The following is a 24,218-nucleotide window of genomic DNA, read 5'->3' as shown; positions in this document are numbered from 1 at the left end:
AATGAGGATATTTAGCAAATCACAGCAGTACGGGGTGTGTTTAGATATGTGTTTTTTGCCGTGTACATGTGTGTTGGGGTTTGAGAGTGTTGTTAATGTGCTGAATCGCATGTGGTTGCTATTCACAAGACTGTAAACTTTATAACAGGAGGTGGTTTGAGGTCGCAGTACAGACTAGTGCTGAATCAGAGTCGCCCAGACAAACATACATAAACATACAGACACAGACTGACGCTGGCTGTCTAAAGCAATGCTGAATCACAGTGACACAGCTGCGGAGCACAGCTGCGGGACTCAAGTATGCGTACACACACTCACAAATACCACACCACACACACATACTCTCTGCTATATTTCAATAGTCAAGTTCAATCAAGCTCTGAAGTACTGCATTAAAATAAATTGGACTCAGCGCAAAACCAGGTACGTTGTATAGTTTTCTGCGGAAGATTCTTGCAGTAATGATGGGCTAATGACTTTTCTTTATTTCATGTGCTATATGGCTATTTGCCAAATACGCATATTAGTACACTTTAAGCATTTATTTTATGTTATCTAAAAGTTCCTGCTAAGAACAAAGTAGTCCATTACAATGTACGACGAACAGTCGAAGTCGAAATTCGGATGAGCATAGTACTTTGAGATTTAGACCAACATTGCAGTAATATTACAGTAAGAATAAATACAAAAGTCTTTTACAAAACAATAACTGAGACACGAGATTAAATCAAGATGAATTAATGAGGTAAAGAACTACAATCCCATGAAGCACTTCAAAAGCAGATTTTTTTTGCAGAATCATGGGTAATGTAGTTTTTAACAGGAAATCTGCTGTTGAACATGATTATTTAAAACAAAAAGCAAAGTTGAAATAATCTGTGCTGATGGTTTCATTAAAACCATACATCGATTAACAGTCTTGTAGCTCACAATAATTCTGCTTTTGAAGGTTTAAAATTTAACATTCAAAATCAGTTTGCCTGTGAGATATTGAATGAGATATTTACTTCTGGAACTTGACCGTTGCACTCTGTTAAAAGATACCAGATAGCTGGGTGGTGCAATTGACAAGTCAGAATCACAAATTAATATGGTATAGATGCTGAATGATGGTTTTATTACAAGACCACTCTTAAAGAGAAGAAGAAATCTTGGGATGAAATCTTGAGCCATTGGGGGTGTCACAGAATAATACAGAAGAGAGAATCCCTTGAATCAGCAGAGGTCACAATGGTATGGCAAATTATATGATTAAGGAATATAATACAGGAAGAAGTGGTGAATCAACTTCCTTTGAAAATTTGTCACACTTAATACACTTTATGCTGAACTGTGTCTACACAGCGGACTGAAAGCAAATATCTGGGTCATATATAAACTGACAAACCTAACACTTACACACGGTTTCATCATGTGACGGATGGCCATTCATATTGGATGCTGACAGCGCTCAACTCCTAAAGCGCCAGTTAATAAGGCCAATTCACATCCGTCTGTGCATCTAGCACAGCGGACCTTAACTGGTGAATTGCAGCCAAAGTCCTGCCAGCCATCTTGGTAACACCCCTTGGCAGTTTTTTCTTTATGCAGTTAATTAGCTGTTTACCAACAATATACAATACAAGTGCAGACCAACATTTCTGAAAGTGTTTAAGATGTGTATGTGTGTTCTGGATGGATAGATACATTTTTTTTGTATAATTTTTTATATTATTTATTTATTTTATTTTCTCTATATGAGCTCAACTTCTCCTGTTCTTTTTATATGAGTGGTTCACCTTCTCCTCTTACTGTGTCTGGTTCTGACCTCAAAATGGGTTGCATACGTCTAAAAACAAATAATAAAATGCAGCTAATCATGTATGGATTTCATGCAGACAAGCTTGCATAGCAAATCGACATAAAGAGGGAGAAAAAGCTTCTAGTATCATTTATTGTAGAAGTAGAAACTGTATGGAATTTTGGTGCAAATTCATCTGTCACTTGGTAACATGATTAATATTAAGAAAGTATTTGGCCCAGTGTTTATTCCATGCATTTGGCTGGCAAATGAGTTGTAAATTACCCAGTCTATATCATGTTAATCATTTTGCATATTGTTGAGCCTTCTTCAATAATAAATGTAAGTCAATTTTGTACGATAACAATTTTAGTACTCTGGTGGCTGCCATTAGTTATCCAATTTAAAATCTATAAAGTAGCAGAAGCGGTTGAGAAGCACTGATCTAACATGCGGTTTTCTCTCATAATGACTGTGGCTGGAGGGAATCCAAGACCATCATCAAAGCACAACTTTTAAAATGAAAGTCAAATAATAACCACCACTGGCATAATAACCAAATTAACCCGATAATAAAAAATGTCCTATGTATCATTAAGTTCTATTTTTTAGGCATTAAAAAGCTTTAAAGAAAGACAATCTATTTGTATAAAGACACTGCAGACAGTAAATTTTTCATGGATATCTTGGTATCGGAATCCTTGTATACTAATACGGGGTTTCAGGGTTTCTTCGTCTCTGTAGGGGGTTGAGGGGGAGGCTGTTTTTCTGTCTCCATTCATGATCTGATTCCCAACAAAGAGCCGATTAAGGACCTCTCTCTCTCTGCTCAACATTCCCTGGCTAACACAGATGATGTCACTAACCCGATGCGGTCCCCACGACTCAACAATAACAAGGTCATCTGGGAGGGGTGGGGTGGATGTGGGGGGTGCTGCGGAGGGGAAGAGAAGAAGGTGGCGGTGCTCTTTGTTTCACATTTCATCTGCAGTGAATTTTTTTTTCAGCAACCACCCCACCAGCACACCCCCACCTCAGCTTAAACCCCCCCCTCCCATTTTTATCCGACATCACTTGCCTCTTGAGACATATAGGGGGCGATGTTCAGCAAACCAAATCACTGGATGCTGCTGCGTACTGTATGTGTGCGACACACAGGGCACAAAGTCTACACACACTTACAGCACAGCAGATACACAGCCTGAGTCTTTTAAGAGCTGCAGACTTTGAATCAACATGACAAAACAGATCATTCATCATATTACAAAACAACAGAGGCTCTGTAACTGAAATATGAAATGTGCCTGATTTTCTGCTATTGAAAAAAATAAGCATTAAATTAAACTTATCTGGAATATGCGTGACATTTACAGCTAATAATAGTAAGAAACGTTAACACATTTTCTGTCACATCTGAGGTGAAGATAGGCGCGTTATCAAATCCTCAGACTCTTTTTTTCTTTATCTTTGAAAGATGTAATTCCCTCCTCGTTCACACTCACACCAGACTATCAGAGTGAAAGACTGAGGAATAATTGATGAAAGAGGCAAGATGTGAATGAAGGAAGCGTTCCATTTTGTTGGAAGTCATATTAAATCCCAATTCTGCACAGACAAACCTGTTAACATATCGCTTCCTTATTTTTTAACATTCCTCAATGGCAGAAAGGCAATGCTAACACTCTTCAACTGGCATTTTATGGGTAATAAATGCATACTTCACAACAATAATGTGGCCGTAGCCAGTGTATATCCTATTATAGTACTTATTCATATTTTAAATTTGCGTCTATTTGATATTTTCAGTCTTCATTTCAATGTTAAAGTTTTAGTCATTTTGTTATGTGCGGCTGTCATTTTTATTATATATAAAACAATTTTTTTTTACAGCTTTAAATGTATTTTAATTTCTGTTTTAGTAATTTTAGCACTTCAACTTATTTCCATTTCTTCGCAGAATTTCTAATTCTAATTTCAGTTTTAAGTTTACCTTTTAACTTCATGATTGATTTCAGCAGTATTTCAATTCAACAAATTTTAATTGTTAACAGTAACATCTGGTCATATCGAACTTTAAACCCCACGTCCCATGCGTTACAAGTGTCCCATGTGAAGATGTGCATGTGCGTGCTCACAAGATAGTGAATGTATGAGTGGAGGTGTGAATACATGACTGGAGGTGTTCTTATGCCACATTAACACCTCTGTGGAAAACTCAATCGCTCCAGAGTCTGGAAAGCAGGGGTGTGTGCCCTTAGACCACAATTTAAATTATTCAGTTCCATTGAAACTCACATCATAATCATACTTTAACACACTAAGAGGAAGAGTGCAGAAGCCTTTGTTTTTTTCGGAAGTATTTTTCTCATTCATTTATCCCATAGGTTTTTTTTTTTTTTTTGTGAAATGATTATTAGCCAAGTAACAAACCAATCAGCAATAATATCAATCACAACACTACAAGCTTTGATTTAAAGCAAAAATGTATTTAAAAATTTGACAAAAAGATGGTTTTAATGAGGTTAAAATCTATAAGAAGTGTGAAGTGACATTCAGCCAAGTATGGTGACCCATACTCAGAATTCGTGCTCTGCATTTAACCCATCCGAAATGCACACACACAGAGCAGTGAACACACACACACACTGTGAACACACACCCGGAGCAGTGGGCAGCCATTTATGCTGCGGCGCCCGGGGAGCAGTTGGGGGTTCGATGCCTTGCTCAAGGGCACCTAAGTCGTGGTATTGAAGGTGGAGAGAGAACTGTACATGCACTCCCCCCACCCACAATTCCTGCCGGCCCGGGACTCGAACTCACAACCTTTCGATTGGGACCGACTCTCTAACCATTAGGCCACGACTTCCGACTTCCCCTTCCGGCTGAATGTCACTTCACTTCACTTCATTAAAAACACTTTTCTTTTATTGGTTGGATGAAATATGCAAATTTTTTGAGATAGGAATTTTGGGTTTTCATGAGTTGTATGCCAAAATCATCAGTATTAAAACAATAAAATACCTGAAATATTTCAGTTGGTGTGCAATGAATCTAAAATATATAAAAGTTTAATTTTTATCATTATATTATGGAAAATAATGAACTTTATCAAAATATGCTAATTTTTTGAGAAGGACCTGTATATACACACACACAGGGCCTAAAACTAACTTTTTGCCACACCTGCCAAGTGTGACATGATAAATTTTACGATTTTCTCCCAACTCTTTATAGTCATTTAAGACTTTATAACTCATTTAAGACCACATTTACAAGGTAACTCGCCAAAACTGTTTATTCACATATTAATCCCTTATTCTGCATGATTTAGAAACCCTTAATCTTGCATTTATACCTAAACTAAATAACCACATTACTAACTATTAAAAAACGGAAAATTAGGAGTTTACTAAGACAAAAGCTGTTGTTACTAGTTAGACAATAGTGAGAGAATTGGTCCACAAACTAAAGGTGAGACCGAGCACCAAATCAGCATATTATGAATTATTTCTGAAGGATCATGTGACTCTGAAGACTGGAGTAACAGTTGCTGAAAATTCAGCTTTGCCATCACAAAAATAAATTACATTTTAAAATGTAAAATGTACATTTATGTAAATTATTTTATGTAAAATTATAAAAACAATTAAATTCTAAATGAATTAAAAACATTGTTTTGAAGGTAGCAATAATTTAAAATGAAACCATGTAATTTCCGTCTACTGCAAAATGCATACAAAGACCACAGAGAAATTCACATTGTTTAATGGGAGTGGCTCTTCTGGCTTGATTTGACTGCTTTAATTCTAAACTGGTGTTGATTTCAGTGCAGAACCATGGGAAATGTAGTTTTTAACTAGAAAATACCTTGAAATAATGTGGACTGGTGGCTTCTAGGTCCATTAATTTCTTGTTAAAAATCTATTTACCCATGCAAAAATTTTTTTTTGTTTTAATTCCAGAACCCAACTGTTGCCCTATATAATATTAAATTCTCTAATCCATTAACCTGCTTAAATAACAAGGAATAATGCTTGTCACTCCAGAAAATTTTCACATCTGAAATTGTCACAATTAAATCTAAGTATTAGAAAAATCTTCACAGTTTTGCTTTGTTTGCTAATAGCTACGTGTATTGCTTGCTATATGCTTACTAGCTTGCCAACTTTTATTAAAATCTCTTCCTTGTTTTTGTTCAGTTGATATGAACTTTATATATGTCATTAAAACACTAAATTGCTAAAGTACGTCTCATTAAAATCACACTGTTCTTACTCAGCTACGTAATAGACGCCATAATAAATGCATCCATTTGTTATGCTAATGCTTTTCTTTCGTGAAATGTTGCATCTTAATTTTAGATCCATGATGGAGGGTTAATGCAACAGATGCTAGTTCATTAAATGTGCATTTTGGGCTGTGAGAGAAGACAAACTAGTGCTCATGTAGTGTGTATGAGTGTGTGTTAGAAAGACAGGGTTTTGCTCACAAAGATGCTGCCATATGGTAGGTAGACAGGTGATGAGTGGTGATTATAGTAATGCCTTACTGTACATCATGACGTTAGTATACTTGAAAAGTGATCGATGAAGTGATGATAAACCATGTCAAGAATTTTTTTTTTTTTTACTATTTTTACTAGCAATACTTTCAAATGCTATGTTGAGGCCCACCTAAAACATACAATATTATTTAAATGTTTGGGGTCTGCAAGATATTTTAATGTTTTTGTAATGTATTTTGAAAGAAGTCTAACAGTAACAGTAAAATTACAGTAAAACAGTAATATTGTAAAATAACTTATTTTAAATCATTCCAATTATTATCCATGTTAAAAACAGCTGTAGTACTTAATATATTTGCTAAATAAAAATATTGTTTAAAAAATATTACTGACCCAAAACTTTTGAATGGTAGTGTATTCACCAGTGACCTGCCAACCTCTCAGTAATTTATTGGATCATTAATGTGCATGATAAAAAATGTTTATGCATACCTCCTCTGGCATGCTGAGAACCAGTTCATTGTCACTTTGGGTGACGAACCCCTGTAGGAAGTACTCGCTGCAGGCTGCTAGGACAGCCCTGTGCGCACGGAATTCCTTCCCCTCCACCAGCACGGTCACATCACAGAGCAGGCCCTGCTTCCGCTGCTCATTCAGACCCAGCAGGATGTTGGTACAGTGCACCGTCGACTCATACACGTACATGGGAGCTTCAGACTTCTCATCCACGGACATACCGCTCACACCCTGCACAGAAACAGACAGACGTAGACGGGTCAACTTATGTCATCCAGGTGACAGCAGAAGTGCAACACAAACCTGGTCCAAAATGAATTCCATAAACCTCAAATGTAAGCATAATTGAGTTTGGAGAAGAAATAAGTCAGAGGGGAAAGGAGTTACAGGACAACTGCAAAATGGTTGAAATAGCAAGAACAATCCTTTTATCTGATATAAGTCATTTAAGCCAAGACAGGTTCGCTCCATGCTCTAATAACAGTAGAAGTGCTTGTGTTTCCATTGCAAACACTTCTCTGATTGATTTTAAGTCACAATTTGTGCATCAGCTAACATTCCCAGAATCAGGTTTTTTTTTTATTTTATTTTTTTAGATTAGATTGTATTATGATCCTGAATGATATCCGCAATCTAGATAGGACAAGTAGTAAAGAGGCCACAAGTGTGATTTATGAAATAAAATGTGACTAAAATATGGTATGCTGTGAATGATATAATAATGTACTAATAATATAATGACCAGCTGTTTTGCGCAAATCATTTAATTGTGTGTGTATATATGCATATCTCTTTTACACACACAAGATATCTTTTAACATTGTTTTTTATTGCAATCATGCAAATTGTATGGGTGGTATTTTTTTATTTATAGGAACATTTATTTACATTATAAAAAAAAAAAAAAAAAAAAATATATATATATATATATATATATATATATATATATATATATATATATATATATATATATATATATATATAAATATATTTTTTAGAATTATTTATATTTTTACATTGTTAACAATAGCTAACATGAAATGTTACATTAATGTATTATGAATTAACATTAATATTAAATAATAAATTATATATATTTAATAAATATAACTTAACATTAACCTAGATTAATAAATGCTATATAATTGTAATTTATTGCTAATTCATGATACATATGCATTAAAAAAATTTAATTAACAGAAACTTCACCAAAAATTCCAATTTGTTTTGCATCTGGCTACCAGGTTGAACAATCTCACCGTGACCACCTCTTCAAAGATGCCACCTACAGCAAGTAAACACACAACCACACACAAAGCAAAACAGCACAAACAAAGCCCCAAACCCTCCCACACAACCATAGCGGGGATCAGCTGCTGTCGCAGTATTCACACTCACTCATTTAACATACACCCCCATGTAAGCAGGTATGCATTCACACTTTAAACAATGATCCTATGTGCGCACACACAGTGGTAGATTAGCTGGGGAAGGTGATTTAGCTGTCAAAACAGTGGGGTCTCTGAAATCGGTTCTTACGTAGGAGGTGCACAGAGAGATACTGGTGCATGCGATCTTCAGACATCCAGTCACAAAGATTACCTTGAGCTCTTATTCCTTTTCGTTTCCCCTTATTTCACCCATCAAAGCGGCTCAACCGGTGCATGTGTGATTAGGGACTTAAGTGTCTCTGGATTCTGGATCAACTCTGTGTACACAAACGTCTCCTGCCCCCGTACCCCACGTCCTGTATCAGAACCCTTCAATGACTCTGACACGTTTAATCTCATCAGGGATTCTTGCTGGATGGGCTGCCTTCTGGCTGCCAAGTGAATATCACTAGCCTCAAATTAGCATTCAGCCCTGCTGCTGATTTGAATAAGTGCAGATTGAATATGACGAGTCAGGAGCAGACCTCAACATAAAGCATAACCTTATGATCCTCTTAAAATTCAAGGAATTTTATTTGCAATATTGGCAAGGTGTGCATATGCTCTCTGAATGTATAACAGGCCAGGCAAATCCGTTCATTTAGAAAGAACGGAAAGAGAGATGGGCTTTTCACACTTGAAATTGTTAAACAGGGACATGCTAAACTCTAGGTAAATGTAATTCTAGTTTATCTTGTTTCAGACTCTAGTATAAAGGTCAATAACTTAAGATGAATCCAGCTTGCCATGGGCACACAATCTATATTACTAAACAAATTACAATATATAAATAATAAAAAAACTGTCTATAAATAAAAAATATTACCATATTTGTAATACTGTGTGTGGTGTCACACCATTTAACATTTTAATTTTTTTTCCTCAGGTGTTGAAACTAAACAGTATGTAACGCTTTGATGGAAGGCGCATGCATAATTAATAAGGTAAGCACTGTGTAGTTTATTATTGATTGTCGGATGCTACAACATCTCGAAAATATAACTCTGCATGGTTTACATCAGTTTTGTTGTTATTTTTAAAAATGACAAAAGCACCCGAAAATACACTGAAAATATACAAATAAAAGCTAATTCAATATATTATTAAATGTAAATAATAGAAAAATAACATTGGTTTATATTTGGCACCAAAATTATGGTAACATGATATTATAATAAATAATTGATTTATATAATATAATATAATATAATATAATATAATATAATATAATATAATATAATATAATATAATATAATATAATATAATATAATATAATATAATATAATATAATATAATATAATATAATACAGTAGACGCTTTGATATATACCATGGCTTTGATATATACTAAAATTCATGGTACTCCAAGGTACTTCCAAGAATACCACACTACATGCTCAAAAATATGGAAGAACCATGGTTAAAGTTAAAAAAGGTAGTACCATCGTACATGTCAAAAAAACATGGTAGATTCATGGTACCTTTTCCAAAAAGTCATGGTACTTTATGGCACAAATTTGCAGCACATCGTCAGAAGCTTTCAAAAGAAATTACAAGTGTGAATGTTGCATTGCCCAGGGATAAAGTGCCTTTAAAAAGTTGATAAACCAAGGTTAAGCACAGCGTGAAAAGACACACAGAAAGAGAGGATGCTTAAGCTCTGAATCAGGCAGATTTAAACTGCTTTTGAAACGACACAATCTCTACTTTCAGTCTCTGCCAGCAGTCTTTTCCACAACACACTGAGCTATTTAAGTTGACCGGGGCCAACTTCTGCTCGCGGAATGATCGGTGCATGACTAAACAATTCCTACAGAGCTCCAGTGGCAGCCAACGCTGCTCTTTCCATCCCTCCCGAAGCCAGGGCTGCCCCTGTCTGCCCCGCTGCGGTGAGGGTTCTGCAGCAAGCGCTCCTCCCTGCTCCCTACAACCACCACTGACTGCACCTTGGGCAAACTCTGACCCACAGAGTCACAGGCATGAAATTTCTTACCCTTGTCATCTTGATTTAACTCCTGACTGGGCAAAAGAGGCAGTTGGTGTACTCCATACAGACGATGCAGACAGGCACAAGCCCTCAAAAGCTGGACTCCATTCGAAGCAGGTTGCATGTGGAGGTTACCATCGAAAGGCTCCTTCAATCAGAGTGAGCCTGAAGAAGCTGAGAGGCTTGACGAATGCTGACGATCTACTGTAGCCCAAATTAAAACGGAAAGTCGTCCTTGGTCATTGGAAATGGCTGTGTGTAAATGGAAATTGTTCAACCTAGAGAATGGAATCAGTGGGCCCAACACCTCACTGTCTTTCTTTCTTTCTCTTTCTTATCTCTCTCACTCACTCTCCGAGAAAATTAAACCACACGGCATGTGGGTTCAGAGATCCTATACTGCAGTGTGTAAGTGTGCGTGCGTATATGTGCATGTGTGTGGGAGGGACACTGTGGTTACCATGAAAAGGAAGAAAACAAAAGACAAAGATAGGTAGAGAGTGGCTGTAATGCATCTGTGCAAAGCACCAATCACATACTTTGAAGCAAACAATCATTTTTGTTATTGTTAATTTTATTAATGTTGTTTATTTAATGCGTTCGTCTGCCACAAAGAGCCTCTGCATAAGAGCCATTCATTTGGGAATCAAGTTACATTAGCCAGGTTTCCATTCAAAGTTACAAATAATAATACAATAAAACACTGTTTCCATCCAATGAGTCAAAGAGAACAAAACGGCCACTTCCTGATAAACTGACACTATACATCACTAAAAAAGTAGAAGACACTGAATATAATAATTTTCATATATAATAAGTTACTTGTAACTGGGCAAGCGGACAAAACAAAATAAATGTGGTAATTGTTTTCGTTGATGTCAGTTCCAGCAGGCAATTATACAGAAATACTTTGACGACAGACTTTGCTCGGGCATTTTTCTTTGCTAAAAAGAACCATGCAGTTCATAAGAATCAGTACATCAGGAAACATACAGCACAAGCTGTTTAGTCTGATTCTGATGAAATTATGATTCTTATGAACTGGTTCTATTTAGCTAATCAGAAACATTCAGTGCAAGAAGTTTAGATAGTTTTTGATTCAGGATTAAAGAACCAGTTCATAAGAGTTGTTGTTGGTGAATCAGAATGCGCTGGTTGCATTGCATGTTGTTGACAGCACAGTCCACGAGGACGGCACCATTAAAATACACTTATTCTCTGCATTCTAACCCAGCACATGGTCTTTTAATTGCATCACATTAAGTACAGACTGCAAAACGCACATCTAGTGTATGTCTCAGGTCAATTATGAGTTCTTTTGTCATGTCTCAGCAGCAGGGGGATTGCCACTGCTGAAAAGTAGTGCAGGAAACATCGATTCCAACTGTGAGATTTGACTGAACAGTACCTAAGTATAAGCAAGTTTTTGTGCTACATTCCCAGACATTTGCAGCAACAGTCCAACTGGTCACTCCAATTATTGCTTTTCATTTTGTTTCCTTTCCTCGCTCTAAATATGTTTTCTATGCTGCCTTTGGTGGATTATGACCTGCGTGTTTCCAGATGTGGTTGCAAGGTTCATAAGATGCCAAACACACTATTTCAAAATTGGAATGTGTTTTCTTTCCATGCTGGGATTGTGTGCACAAAAGGATGATGCATATGCACACAAACTCTCCACAAATGACTACTCTCGGCCACGTTACCGAATAGAACTGCTGAGGGATGCAAGGCGTTTGCGTTCCGTCTCATTCTTTCTCTCCATTCCCTTTCTTCTTTTATTCTGCAGGCCTATCTCAATCTTGTTAAGCGTGGCAGCTAACTGGTTTTGTGAGGAACACTCCCACACACATCAAAAGCAGAGCTCCATGATGGGTTTCCTACAGCTGTCCCGGCGTTCTACTTTTGCCTGCTCCAGGGGCTGGAAGACTACCAAAGCACTGAGACTAATCTAAAACCAGTCGATTAGACTGAGTATGAAGTCTCACTTTCAGAGACGAATACCCCCAAGACAAAGACAAATGATTGTGCATCCAAATTTTTAATTGGCAATGCAGACTTGGTTCATCACTGGCATAAACAACATGTTCAAATCGAATGGTCTCCTCAAAGTGTTCCGATTGAAACAGGACTATGTGTTTAACTTGAGAACCTGATTTCAGACTGATTTGTGAATGTATTGTGTGGTGAACAGTTCAGCTGATTCACTCAAAAGATCTGACTCAAAATAACAGCCCAAGCTTGTTGGGGAAACGTACCTGTGGCAATCTTTCTGCAAAATGATATTCTTGCATGTTTTGTCCAGTCAGTCACGCTCAACGGGTGTTCAGTTTTATATAAAACAAATTGGGAAATAATGTGAATCTGGCAGTGTTTTATTACATTGGTTTTACATATCTAGGCACTTCAGAAAATAAATGTCTGATAAGTGGTGCTAACCTGACAATGGTTTTAATGGTCTTGCATTGGTTGGTGTTAAACGCAATTTAAATGCATTTGAAAATATTAGACAACCTATACTAAACTCTACCCTAAACTTAACAAAAGAAAACATTAGATTTGCCAAAACAATTCCATTTTAGCTTGCTTCTACCACTCTTTGAGCTCTTTTATCGAACGTTGTCACTTATGTTTCACAGGACTCATGTGATCTGCATTGCAAGTGCAAAGCTGTTCCAGAGGAGCTGCAGAGCAAGTTTACTACATTACTGCTTGTGTGATGATGTAAACGACAAATCACATACTATGGTAAAAGTGTTTTCAGGTCATAATAAAGTATTGCGCAAAGAACCATGCTAAAATAAGTCCTTATTAATCAGTAATCTGCTCCTGCAGTCATATTTTGTGCTAAAAGGAATAAAAGTAGTAGTTTTTTCCTACACTACAGTGAATTGTATGTATGTGTAGGTATATTTTTGAAATTTGGAAAAATGTGGGTATAGTAGTTTTTCTTGTATTTTTATAATGAGGCTGTGTTGCAGAAGAACAATTCAATTCACAAGTCAGACATCACAATACACTTCAGTTTTAAGGTGCTGAAGAATGCATCTCTTATCTACATCATTAAATGTTATCTTTAACTGAAGCACTTCTTAGTCTATTTATGTCTTGCAGTCTTTTGTCCACTCTGAACAAAGCAGTAATTTTCCTGATATAAAGTGTACCTGTAGCTCAATTGGTAAAGCATTGCGCTATTAAGCGCAAGGTTGGGGGTTCGATTCCCCGGGTACACATGATAGGTAAAAATTGATAGCCTGAATGCACTGTAAGTTGCTTTAGATAAAAGCGTCTGCTAAATGCATACATTTTAAAATTTTATTTAAATGTAATTTTAATTTTAAATTTAAAGAACACTGACCTAATGTCCTTATAATTAGCACTCAAACATTCTTCACTTGGCTCCAGATTTCAGGCGAACTCATTGGAGACCCTAAAAATAAACAAAACCATGAGAGGCCTTCTTTCTGTAAAGTTGCTTTGTAACGATTTGTATCGTAAAAAGCGCTATACAAATAAACTTGAATTGAATTGAATTTACAGCTTCACTATGCCAACAAAGCAGTGCTGGGTGTTTCCATGTCTGTCAACCTTTAAACTCGTTTAAATATCTCAGCTAACATCAGTAAACAACAGCTCAGATCAGGCCTGATAGAGGTGCATGCTACGTGTGGAATGGGTTTGCAGCTGTGCTCTTGCACTCTACAGGAAAGCCAGACATGGCGGTTTGGGGGGGCGACAGCATATGATGTGCTCTGTGATGTGTGTCCTCTTCCCTGTCTCCACAGACACTCTCTGCTGTTGAGCAGAACGCTTCTGACAGAATAAAGCTGCCATGTGCTACTACATCAACAGAAAACACTCAACTCACCTGTGACCATCTCCATATACACCCCTTACTAAAATTATATTTTCCACACAGATAGAGCTCTAAATACATTTGATACCACAGACTGTTACTACAAGGGGTAACACGATTGATCAGAAAAATAATTACAATTAGTCATGAATTAATCACGGAAAGATTCAGTTACAGCTTTGATCTAGATCTACTGTCATTCTTTCAAAAACGTGCAAAGAATGTTTCCACTATAAACCAACAAGACGTAAACACAGTGTAAATAAGATATTTATTGTGTGTTAAGTGTTAATATTTTTATTCAGCAAGGCAAATTAAAACACCAAATCAGCATGAATGATTTCGGAAGGATCATGTGACACTGAAGACTTCAGCTTTGGCATCACAAGAATAAGCAATGATTTATTTTACTTTAACAATTCTATCTTAAATTGATTTGTGATGGTTTTACAGTGAAATGGTGTTAGCATGCACATTTTTTTTTAAGTCAAGTGCCATGACACCTTTCTAAAATTGCTGGCCACTCAGAAGATTCATTCCACTAATGTAGTCAACATTAGCAGCTGTTACTAGCATAGCAGATTGCATCATCATTACCAGCACTCATTTTCTTATTACTGCAGCTGAAGTGTTAAAAGCAACTGATTTGCTTTATGCTAATCCTCTCGCTAAATCTTAGCACAATATAGATTTACATTCAACTCTCTCATTTCAGCAAATGATCCGATTAACTAGGTAGCGGTTTTACATGTAATGACACCAATCAACCAAACCTGCAGTTTCGTAGGTAGCTAATTATCGGCTATTACCTGTAAAAAGCCCATTTACCTTTAGTACACACATGGACAAACACACAAAAAGACAAACGTGCACACACATGCAATCTCGTACAGGCTTGTGATCTGAGACTTCCATGGAGTAGTACATTTCCTTCAACCCTCTGACACTGAAACAGACTTAATGGCTCATTACATTCCAGCTCTGCTGGGTATTAATCATCAGCCTCTATGACTAATCCTTCTATTCCACATGTGCATACACTGGCAAAAGTGCACACTCACTAATGGAGCCCTTTTAATGGTTCTGTCTCAGTGGGCCTGAATGACAATAATGGACATTTAGAGCAGCGTTTGATTGAGTGTTCATCTACCGCAGAGGACAACCTCTACTGTTACTGCACTGGACTCTAACAGCTCTGCTAGAATTATTTGTCCTAATTGGGTAGGAATCCTAGTAAATAGCTCTTGTTGTAGAGGGTAATGTGTAAAGACAAGTGCCTGGAATGAGTATAATTCCTCTGCTTTGTTGAAATAATTACTCAACGGCTACAGATTTTCATTTAGTCTCACACGCAGCAGTGCGGGAACAGTCCTCTCTGGACCTTCTCACAAGCCACGGGTTGTTGTTGTTGTTCTCGATTATTACTTAACAGTAGTTGACAGAAGATGGATTTTTTCCATCAAACACACTCTTGACTATAGTAATAAAAGGTAAATGGTACTTCAGTCCCTCAAAGAAAAGTCATTCTGGCTCTCTCTGGGCACCGAGTGTGCTTGTCTGAAGGAGATCATCCACTTGCCTGCTCAGCGGCAATCGCTTTTTTCCAGTTGTGCATGCAAAACTGGTGCATAAAACAACATCAAAGGCTTGTGGGTGTTTCCAAAATAATAATCTAAGTGTGCATCACACGTTCATTCCACTTATTACTATTGATCCTGTAGGTCTCTTTGATTAAGATCAAATGAAGAACTAATACGCTTATTTAGTTGTGCATTAATCTGTGCACAGAGAGAAAAGAAATAATTTTTGGGTGCGGTTGGAGTAAACAAGCCTCTGGCAAAGTATGGCTTACTAAGTGTTTTTGTTTATACTGTGCCACATGTATGATATAATTTATTTATCAGATTTAAGGGATGAAACATTTCTTCTACAGGTATTTACATTTTTTTTTCTGATATAAAATCGCATGGGACTGCAGGGTTGCCAGACATTCAATGAAAGAAAACAATATAAACGAACACATTCCCAAATGCATCATCATCAGGAGACCTGGGGGCTCAAGCTCAGTCACCATGGCAACTTATGCTGAAAAAATAACCTGGTCCAGGCAGGCTAACTGTAAGGCTAAGCTGAGCTCATCTAACACTGACCAATAGGAACGCATTTACTTATATGTTAATTTATTTTTTATGTAGGATTAATATTCTACTGTACATTTGCACATCTAATGTCCAACAAGAAATATTTTAACAAAATGCATATTTTGCTCAGAATGATTATGTTTAGTGCAGCAGCAGCACTCGTTCCTTTGCATAAGCCTTGCACACTCCTGACAGCAAAATGTATATATTTGCATGACTTTGTAACATTTAGAGATGAAGAATATAACTGCGACGAATCAGTTATAAACCGAGGAAAACAATGTCTCAAATGCATCAAACAGCACAAAATATATTTGCTTTTCGCCATGGTTTATTGATTGATCCATGATCGACATGAAGGGCTGCTTAAGAATAAGCGTGCACATCAAATTATCCTGACTCACTGGACCTGGATCAAATTAGTGAGATTGCATGAACTCAATTTGTTGTTTATGAAACCGCTTTAGTCCCTAATGATTTGTAAGGTTATTTCAAGTTTGGTCTTGGACTTGTCTTCGCGTTTTTTATGAAACAGCCCCCTGTTTGCAGTCTCTGCCAGATGTTTTTAATTAAGCTTTGAATGAATGCGGATTTTGTCATGTTTTTTAATCATATTTCAACTGAGTAAGGGAAAACTGGTGCTGGAAGTGGTGGAAATAACTAAATGATTAACTGTAGCCTCTGGGAAATATAACGCATAAAACGCTCTTAGCTATTCCAAGCTCCATCAAATAGATCTATATATGTAGAAAACCTTAACCTTGGACAATCACATGTAATAAGCTCTTGATAAGAATAAAACAGCTTTATACATACACTTTCAGAGTGATGTTCCTAATGGAATGCAATTACTATTCTAAATTGCTAACTACATATCCAGGATACATAACCATGCTTCATTAGTGCCAAACATAATCAGTCTATCAATTTTCTGTGTGGCTCTCCTACGCACTTGAGAGGAATGCACCTTTTTCTTTCTTAAAGGTCAAGAGACTTTACCAGCTCACTTCTTATTTCTGACAAGAACAGAAAATTTCCACTTTCCCTCTAAATTTGTTTCAATTTCATCAATTATGCAGAAGCTAAAGTCTAGATTTCGTGTGTGGGTGCCAAGCATTTGATAATGTGATGATCTGAGGGCACATCCAAGATATTACTCTGTACTGTCTGTGTATATAGAATACAACACAGTATAATAAAAAGTGAGTTCAAAAAGGGCAAAATATTTTCGCACAAATACTGTTTTTGTTCTTGCTTTCTCGACTTAGTGTCATACAGTCAACCGCTTTATTTAGTTTTTTTTTATATAAATTACAATTCAAAAGGTTCAGGCATTAAAGAAAGAAAGAAAGAATGAAATACTTTTATTTAGCAAAGATTTCTAATTCAAATAAAAGCTGTTCCTTCAAACTTTCTATTGATCAAAGAATCTTGAAAAACTGAATGATGGTTTCCACAAAATAAGCTGAACAACTGTTTTTGGCATCGATAATAAAAATAAATGTTTCTTGATTACCAAATCAGCATGATTTCTGAAGAATCATGTGACAATGAAGACTGATATTACACCGTATTCCTGCTTTTAACGGACGATTGATCAAACAAATGCAGCCTTGGAGTACAAAAAACAAAACAAAAACTTTTGATTGGTAGTATATATTAATATCATCTGTGCATGTAGTTTTTAGTACTCAGCTAAATTTAAAAATCATTCTTCATCAAGGTAGTAAAACATCTAAAAAGCTGTGTTTCAACTCAATGGCTCAACTTTCTAGCTTTTATAAATGCAAGAACACATTCTGTTTTGATTGTTTTATCAGCCTGACCCTAGCCATTCATTTTCCACCCTCATTCCTCTGCACTTTCTTTCACCGGACGGCTCACATCAACCTTATCATTATTATACAGCTAATAATGGCTCATTCACAGAACACTTAACTCCTATCCTGCCCTTGTCTGGGACCACAGAAGAGTTTTATCCCCAATAAATCTACTTGAGAACTAATGAAAGCCTCTTTGACTTTGGATGGGTCTTGAAACAATAATTCACAAATGATCACAGACATAAGTATGGCACAGGGCACCGGCTGTAAGCGGAGGTCAATGAGTTCTGGTGTTTTGCATTAAGGCAGAGGTCTAATAAAGACACAGTGGCATTGATGTATAGATTTAGGTCAAAAGCATACCTCCCCAAACATCTGACAAGACGAACTAGGTTTCGTGAAAGTGTAAGAAACCAAATCGCTCGTCCTCGCCTTCCGCTCCATTCAACACCCTTCTTTCAGTATTACTAATAGGTTTTGTCAGTGATTTACATGAACATGACAGGTACTGACAGACAGAGAGACAAGCAGACAGAAAACTGCAAAAAAGCAGGTGACTAGAGTATGAAACGACAGAAACAGACTAAGAAATGAGAGGACAGGAAGAAGGGATTTTCTTTATTCTTTCATTGGGGCTTTCCAGTTCAGCCACATGCAGATAAATGACTGGTGACCTCTGCGTCTGCACGCAAAAAGCTGCATATTGTATTTCCCAAACCTTTAACAAATACATGTTTTTACTTCTCGTTGGGAATACCTGGCATTCACATATCTGGCTGCTCAGTTTTGTTTAAGATAAGATCTGATTTATTCCCGGTGAAGATAACATGGAATCCTGCATGGAGTGATGAAGTTAATTAGATCATTTGTATCGATTGGGAATGTGCCTGTTCGATGCAGACATACCATAATGCCCCTGGAAGCCTTGACTAACATTCTGACTGAACACTTTTGTGCTGAACACACAACTAAGTGTTATTTGAGCTCACTTCAGTCATACATCAGACACTCTTATCAGATTAAAGTCAACCCAACCACAGTTTCACAAGCAGCAGCCACAGCAGACGTAATAAGAATATTCAACGTATATGATACACAGATAACCATTTTATGACCTCACTGCAGATTAAGGTCAAATAATTTTCCAGTGGCAGTTTTTAGGTTTAGTTTATTTACTTTAGTTCTACTTAATCTAAATAAAAAATGGATTTTAGCTGAAATAAAATAAAGTTTTATAAAATAAATAAAATAGTTTTTTTATTTTATTAATATTTTTAATATTAATATTTTTTGTATTTAATTAATATATTTTTATAGTTTTAGTTTTAGTTAATAACCCTGAATCACACTAGACTTCATAAAAATATTTTTAAAACAATTATTAGTGCTGTCAAACGATTAATTGCGATTGTTTGCATAATATATGTGTGTGTTCTGTGTATATTTATGTATATAAACACATACACACGCAAAAGTATATATTTTGAAAATATGTATTTTTTACATCTTTATTTATATTCATATCATTTATAATTATTTATAATATAATAAAATGACAATAATACATAAAAATAATTTTTCTAAAATATATACATGCATGTGTGTGTATTTATATATATATATATATATATATATATATATATATAAAAATATACACAGTATGTAAACATATATTATGTAAACAAAAACTTTTATTTTGTATGCGATTAATCGCGATTAATCATTTGACATAGATTGTTTTTTTAAATATAACATTTAAATTAAATTGTATAATGCTTTAGGTTTTTATTTTAATACAGTAAAAGTTTCATTTATTTCAAGTAATGAAAATTATGTTTACTGTTTTAGTTTTAGTTAATGATGATAATAACTAATATATATATATATATATATATATATATATATATATATATATATATATATATATATATATATATATATATATATATATATATATACATATACATAATTTTTTCATATATAATAAATTTAATATATATTTTTTTGTCTTAAGTGTTCAGCAGGCTAATAAAAAGTTAAATATTATAACTTTAGAGGTCCAGATATTTTATACTGTCATCAACATGAATAAACATCTTTACAAATGTGAGGATGGTGACCTGGTTGTGTGTGGAAAGTGCAAGGTAGAGGTATGAAGCCATGTCTGTGTTCATTAAGCCCAGCTCAATCTCTAAATGGATTCAAGTGCCTCTTGCGCAGGCAGAAATCAATAGTATTGTCTGCTTGTGCTGCACCCCTAGGGAAAGAAAAAGCAAGGCATCATCCCTTTCTCTCTCTCTTTCCTGGAGTACACTGAGACATTGTTAATTATTCATGACTGGGACTGCCAGCTGTGTGTGAGTGCGACTTATTCATAATGGAAGATGTAGAGGGGCACGGCTTTGCTTGAGTTATTGTACAGCTGGGGTAGCCAGAATCCCAGATCCCATCATCATCAATCTCTGACGACCCCTACCGCCTGAAGATCTGCGTTTTGCAGACATATCACACAGTAAAAATAACAAAAGCTACAACACAACATTACACATGGACAATATTCCTGTCCCTCAGATGCTTTTATAGCATCTTTGGTAGAGCAGCTAGAGAAATCAATCACTTTGAGTCACTGTAACTACTCTTCTCTTACCCCGGACTCGTTTTCTGAGGTAGACGCACACTAAAACCCTCTTTGAATGACTCAATACTAAACACACGAGATCAGCCATTTAGGAAAAACAATCAGTAAAAAACAAATCATAATGTCTTCCTGGCTTCTACTCAAGATGACAGTGTTTATCTGGGCTATAATATCACACATTCATGTTGTACGGCAGGGCGCTCAGAGGTCACATTCTGGGATGTGCTCATCACAGAGGACAGACATTTAGCACATCTTCTCTACTCTTTTTATGGGTCATCTGTTTGCATTATGCAAGTTGCTTAACAATATGTCTGATTTTGAAACCTAATATTTGAATATGCAGTAACATTTTCTAAAAAAACATGCGTCAGAATGTCTACAAGTTATATAATATTATATAAATTAGAATCTATTATAAAAAAGCTTATGTCTGAATTTGAAACATAGTATTTGTATATGTTGTAACATTTAAAAAAACAAATGAACAGACAAGCATGTCAGATATATAAAATAATATAATACATATTAAATCAGTTACTTCTGTCATAAATGTCTTCACAACAGAAAGCACATGAACTGATGGATGCAGCGTTACCTCTGTATGACGTCACAGCAGAACCATATCAGTGCAAGGGATGATGGGATAGTCTGGAAATTCCAATGATAAACAAAACCATTCCACTGAAATAAATAACGTTCATGTTGTTTGAAATCTAAATAACCTAACTTTGAATTCTAGAGTGGCAGCATCTGGAGAGCTGATTGTTCCTGTGTGAGAGTGTGTGTGTGTGTGTGTGTGTGGAGGGGAGGAGGATCACGCATGCCGGAGTATTTTGAGCTGAGGTTGATTAAATGTAGCTTGTATGAATCATGACTTCCTACATTGCAGGTCACAAAGCAGCGTGAGTCATGAGCAAGTCTTATATGGTAACAGACAGGACACACACACACTCTCACTGTTATGCCTGAACGGGTGCAGATATCTGCTGCTGATCTGCCACCGTTACACCCTGAATCAGAGAATTAATCCATAACTAACCTATCCTTACTGCCTCAACAATCAAGGTAAAATGCAATTCATTAATAACATTTCATTGTTCTTGTGAAAACAGACAGACCATATTCACAAACAGGTGTAACTCTCACATTGTCCTGTTTACAACTTGAAGAAGTGAAGTCAAACACTTTTATATTCTTGGGAAAGCTGTGAAAACACCTGATTGATGTAATTCACTTTAAAAATGTGGATGTGATAGCTAAAAATTTTAATTAGTCATCTATCTATCTATCTATCTATCTATCTATCTATCTATCTATCTATCTATCTATCTATCTATCTATCTATCTATCTATCTATCTATCTATCTATCTATCTATCTATCTATCTATCTGTCTGTCTTTGTCTGTATGTCTGTCTGTCTGTCTATCTATCTATGTCTGTCTGTCTGTCTGTCTTTGTCTGTATGTCTGTCTGTCCATAGAACAGATGTGTATGTTTCATGTTTCATACAAGCACCCCGAGCAAATTCTTTTCGTCAGCTACAAACACACAGGCACACAATTCAGCCGGTGTCACTCAATCATTGAATGCATTATCGCAGCTGCCCTATAAAGGTTTTCACCCGAGACATCACAGAAATGACTTATATAATTACAAAATGCATGAACTCATAAATCCATTCACACACAGATATACTATCACCATCAACACAAGTCTGACCACTGTAAAATTCATATTAGATTTGCCAGAATTTTATTTTGCACAAAACATACCTCAAACCAATGGAGGAAATCTAGACTGATGGAAAATCTCCCCATAGGAAAGAAGTGACACTTAGTGCCACCCACATCTGTACTCTCAGGGCAAGTGTGTTACAAACTGTGTCATGTCTGTGTTTGAGTTGAAATGGAATATGAACATTTGCACATATTATAAATGTTGCACGACTCACACAGACAGTAAAACTTGCTTGGGTCCAATTAAATTGCATCTGCCATGTCAGGAATATATATTTCTCCTTCATTTTTGATGGAAGCGGTGATCAGTGTCAGCTAGTGTCCACAGATAACCTTTGAGCCACTACAATGGCTGTTTCATTGATAAAGTAGCGTGTTCCTCTTCTGCAAACCTGTCTAAAATTCATTAAAAGAACTATTTATTCAAAAGGGAACTATGGCTTTATACTGAGGTTGTCAGACTATAGTTCTCCAAATACAACTACATGCTGTTTACTCTTGAGTAAAATGCAGTCTCTGAATGTGTTCAGAGAAGTTACAAGGCAGAAATAGAGAACGGACTCCCTCAGGATCAGATAACAGGCTGGCAGCCCTGGTGACAAAATGCTAAGAGCTAATATAAGCACATAGAAGAGTACATTTATTAGCGAGTGTGTCAGATACACACGTAAGACACGTAGGTTTCCAAAACAACGGCAGTTTGCTGTTCATGGGTCTCAGCTGCTGAGAGACAAATATAGCAAATGAGAAAATAAAGGTGTGAAAACATGATTCCTTTGAAAATAACAGAAGACAGAATTACGGACAGGCACAGGGGCTGAAGAGGCAGTGCACAGGTCCCCTCTGCACATACAGCACAAACTGATCACTAGGGCCTATCTATCATTGCCTATCTCTGACTATGTATTTTCATAAATATTCATTTAAAGTACTTACTTCTTTTATAATTAAAAATGTCTAGTTTATAGACTTCTTAGAATTCTTTATTTTTAAATTATACGTCTTTACAAGTTCTAATTGTATTTAATTTGCTACCTCAGCTAAAATTCAGGACATTAAAAAGACATTTGTGTGGTTTATGGAGGTCTAGGCAATGTGAGAATTCACCAATATTTTAAGACAATATTATTACCATTATTAAAATTTTCCCCCTTCATAATCCATGAAGTCATAACCCATGTTTTTCCCCTCTAAATGGCTGTGTATTTTTCTATGTGCGTATATGCTCCTTCAGATAAATCATAGTTTTAAAGGTTATGATCCCAAGTGTATGCAACTGAGACCTGTGGGTTTGGGGTTAAACACATATGAGGCTGACTCAGAACGAGAGGATAAATATTTCTCTCTCTCTCATTCTCTCTCTCTCTCTCTCTCTCTCTCTCAAACACACCTAAACATACAGTGGAAATATTCAGATCAGTTAAAACCCGTGGAGTGTGTAACTGATGTTAGACATCAGTGGGAGGCTTCTGCCCACTGCTTGCTTTGTGCTGGTGACAGGGTTTCCTTTATCAGCTATCTGACATTTGGGATGTGGAATTCTTGCTGATGACCTATTCAAATATTAACCGTTTAGTGTTTTTTTACAAGGCTTTCACAAACCCCAAGATTTCAGTCAAGATTTCATGCCAACGATCTGCCTCTTTTTCTTGCACACTGATATCCACCCACACACACGTACACTTGGTCAGGCCTGTTTTGTGTCAATAAAGATGTAGCATTTGTTTTCATACTGATCATGCCACAGAATTTTGCTAGTCGATATAGGGTCACTGGCAGCATTGAGAGATCAATATAAATCTTG

General features: G+C 36.2%; 1 protein-coding gene across 4 annotated transcripts in view; it reads right to left on the bottom strand.

Annotated features, from left to right (window-relative positions):
• bach2b (BTB and CNC homology 1, basic leucine zipper transcription factor 2b) overlaps positions 1–24,218 on the bottom strand; it is a 94,248-nt gene that overhangs the window by 25,367 nt on the left and 44,663 nt on the right. For 2 of the 4 annotated variants that reach the window (XM_059512902.1, XM_059512905.1), the window contains one exon: positions 6,777–7,031. In XM_059512902.1, the coding sequence (XP_059368885.1) occupies positions 6,777–7,031 (255 nt within the window). Of the gene's footprint in view, positions 1–6,776; positions 7,032–10,222; positions 10,597–21,272; positions 21,408–24,218 lie in introns of those variants that run through there. The other 2 variants (XM_059512904.1, XM_059512903.1) reach the window with 2 other exon arrangements.

The sequence above is a fragment of the Carassius carassius genome, chromosome 27 (assembly GCF_963082965.1).
Source record: "Carassius carassius chromosome 27, fCarCar2.1, whole genome shotgun sequence".
Taxonomy (NCBI): Eukaryota; Metazoa; Chordata; class Actinopteri; order Cypriniformes; family Cyprinidae; genus Carassius; species Carassius carassius.
The sequence above is the reverse complement of the archived record's forward strand: the minus strand, read 5'-3'. Positions and strand labels throughout refer to the sequence as shown.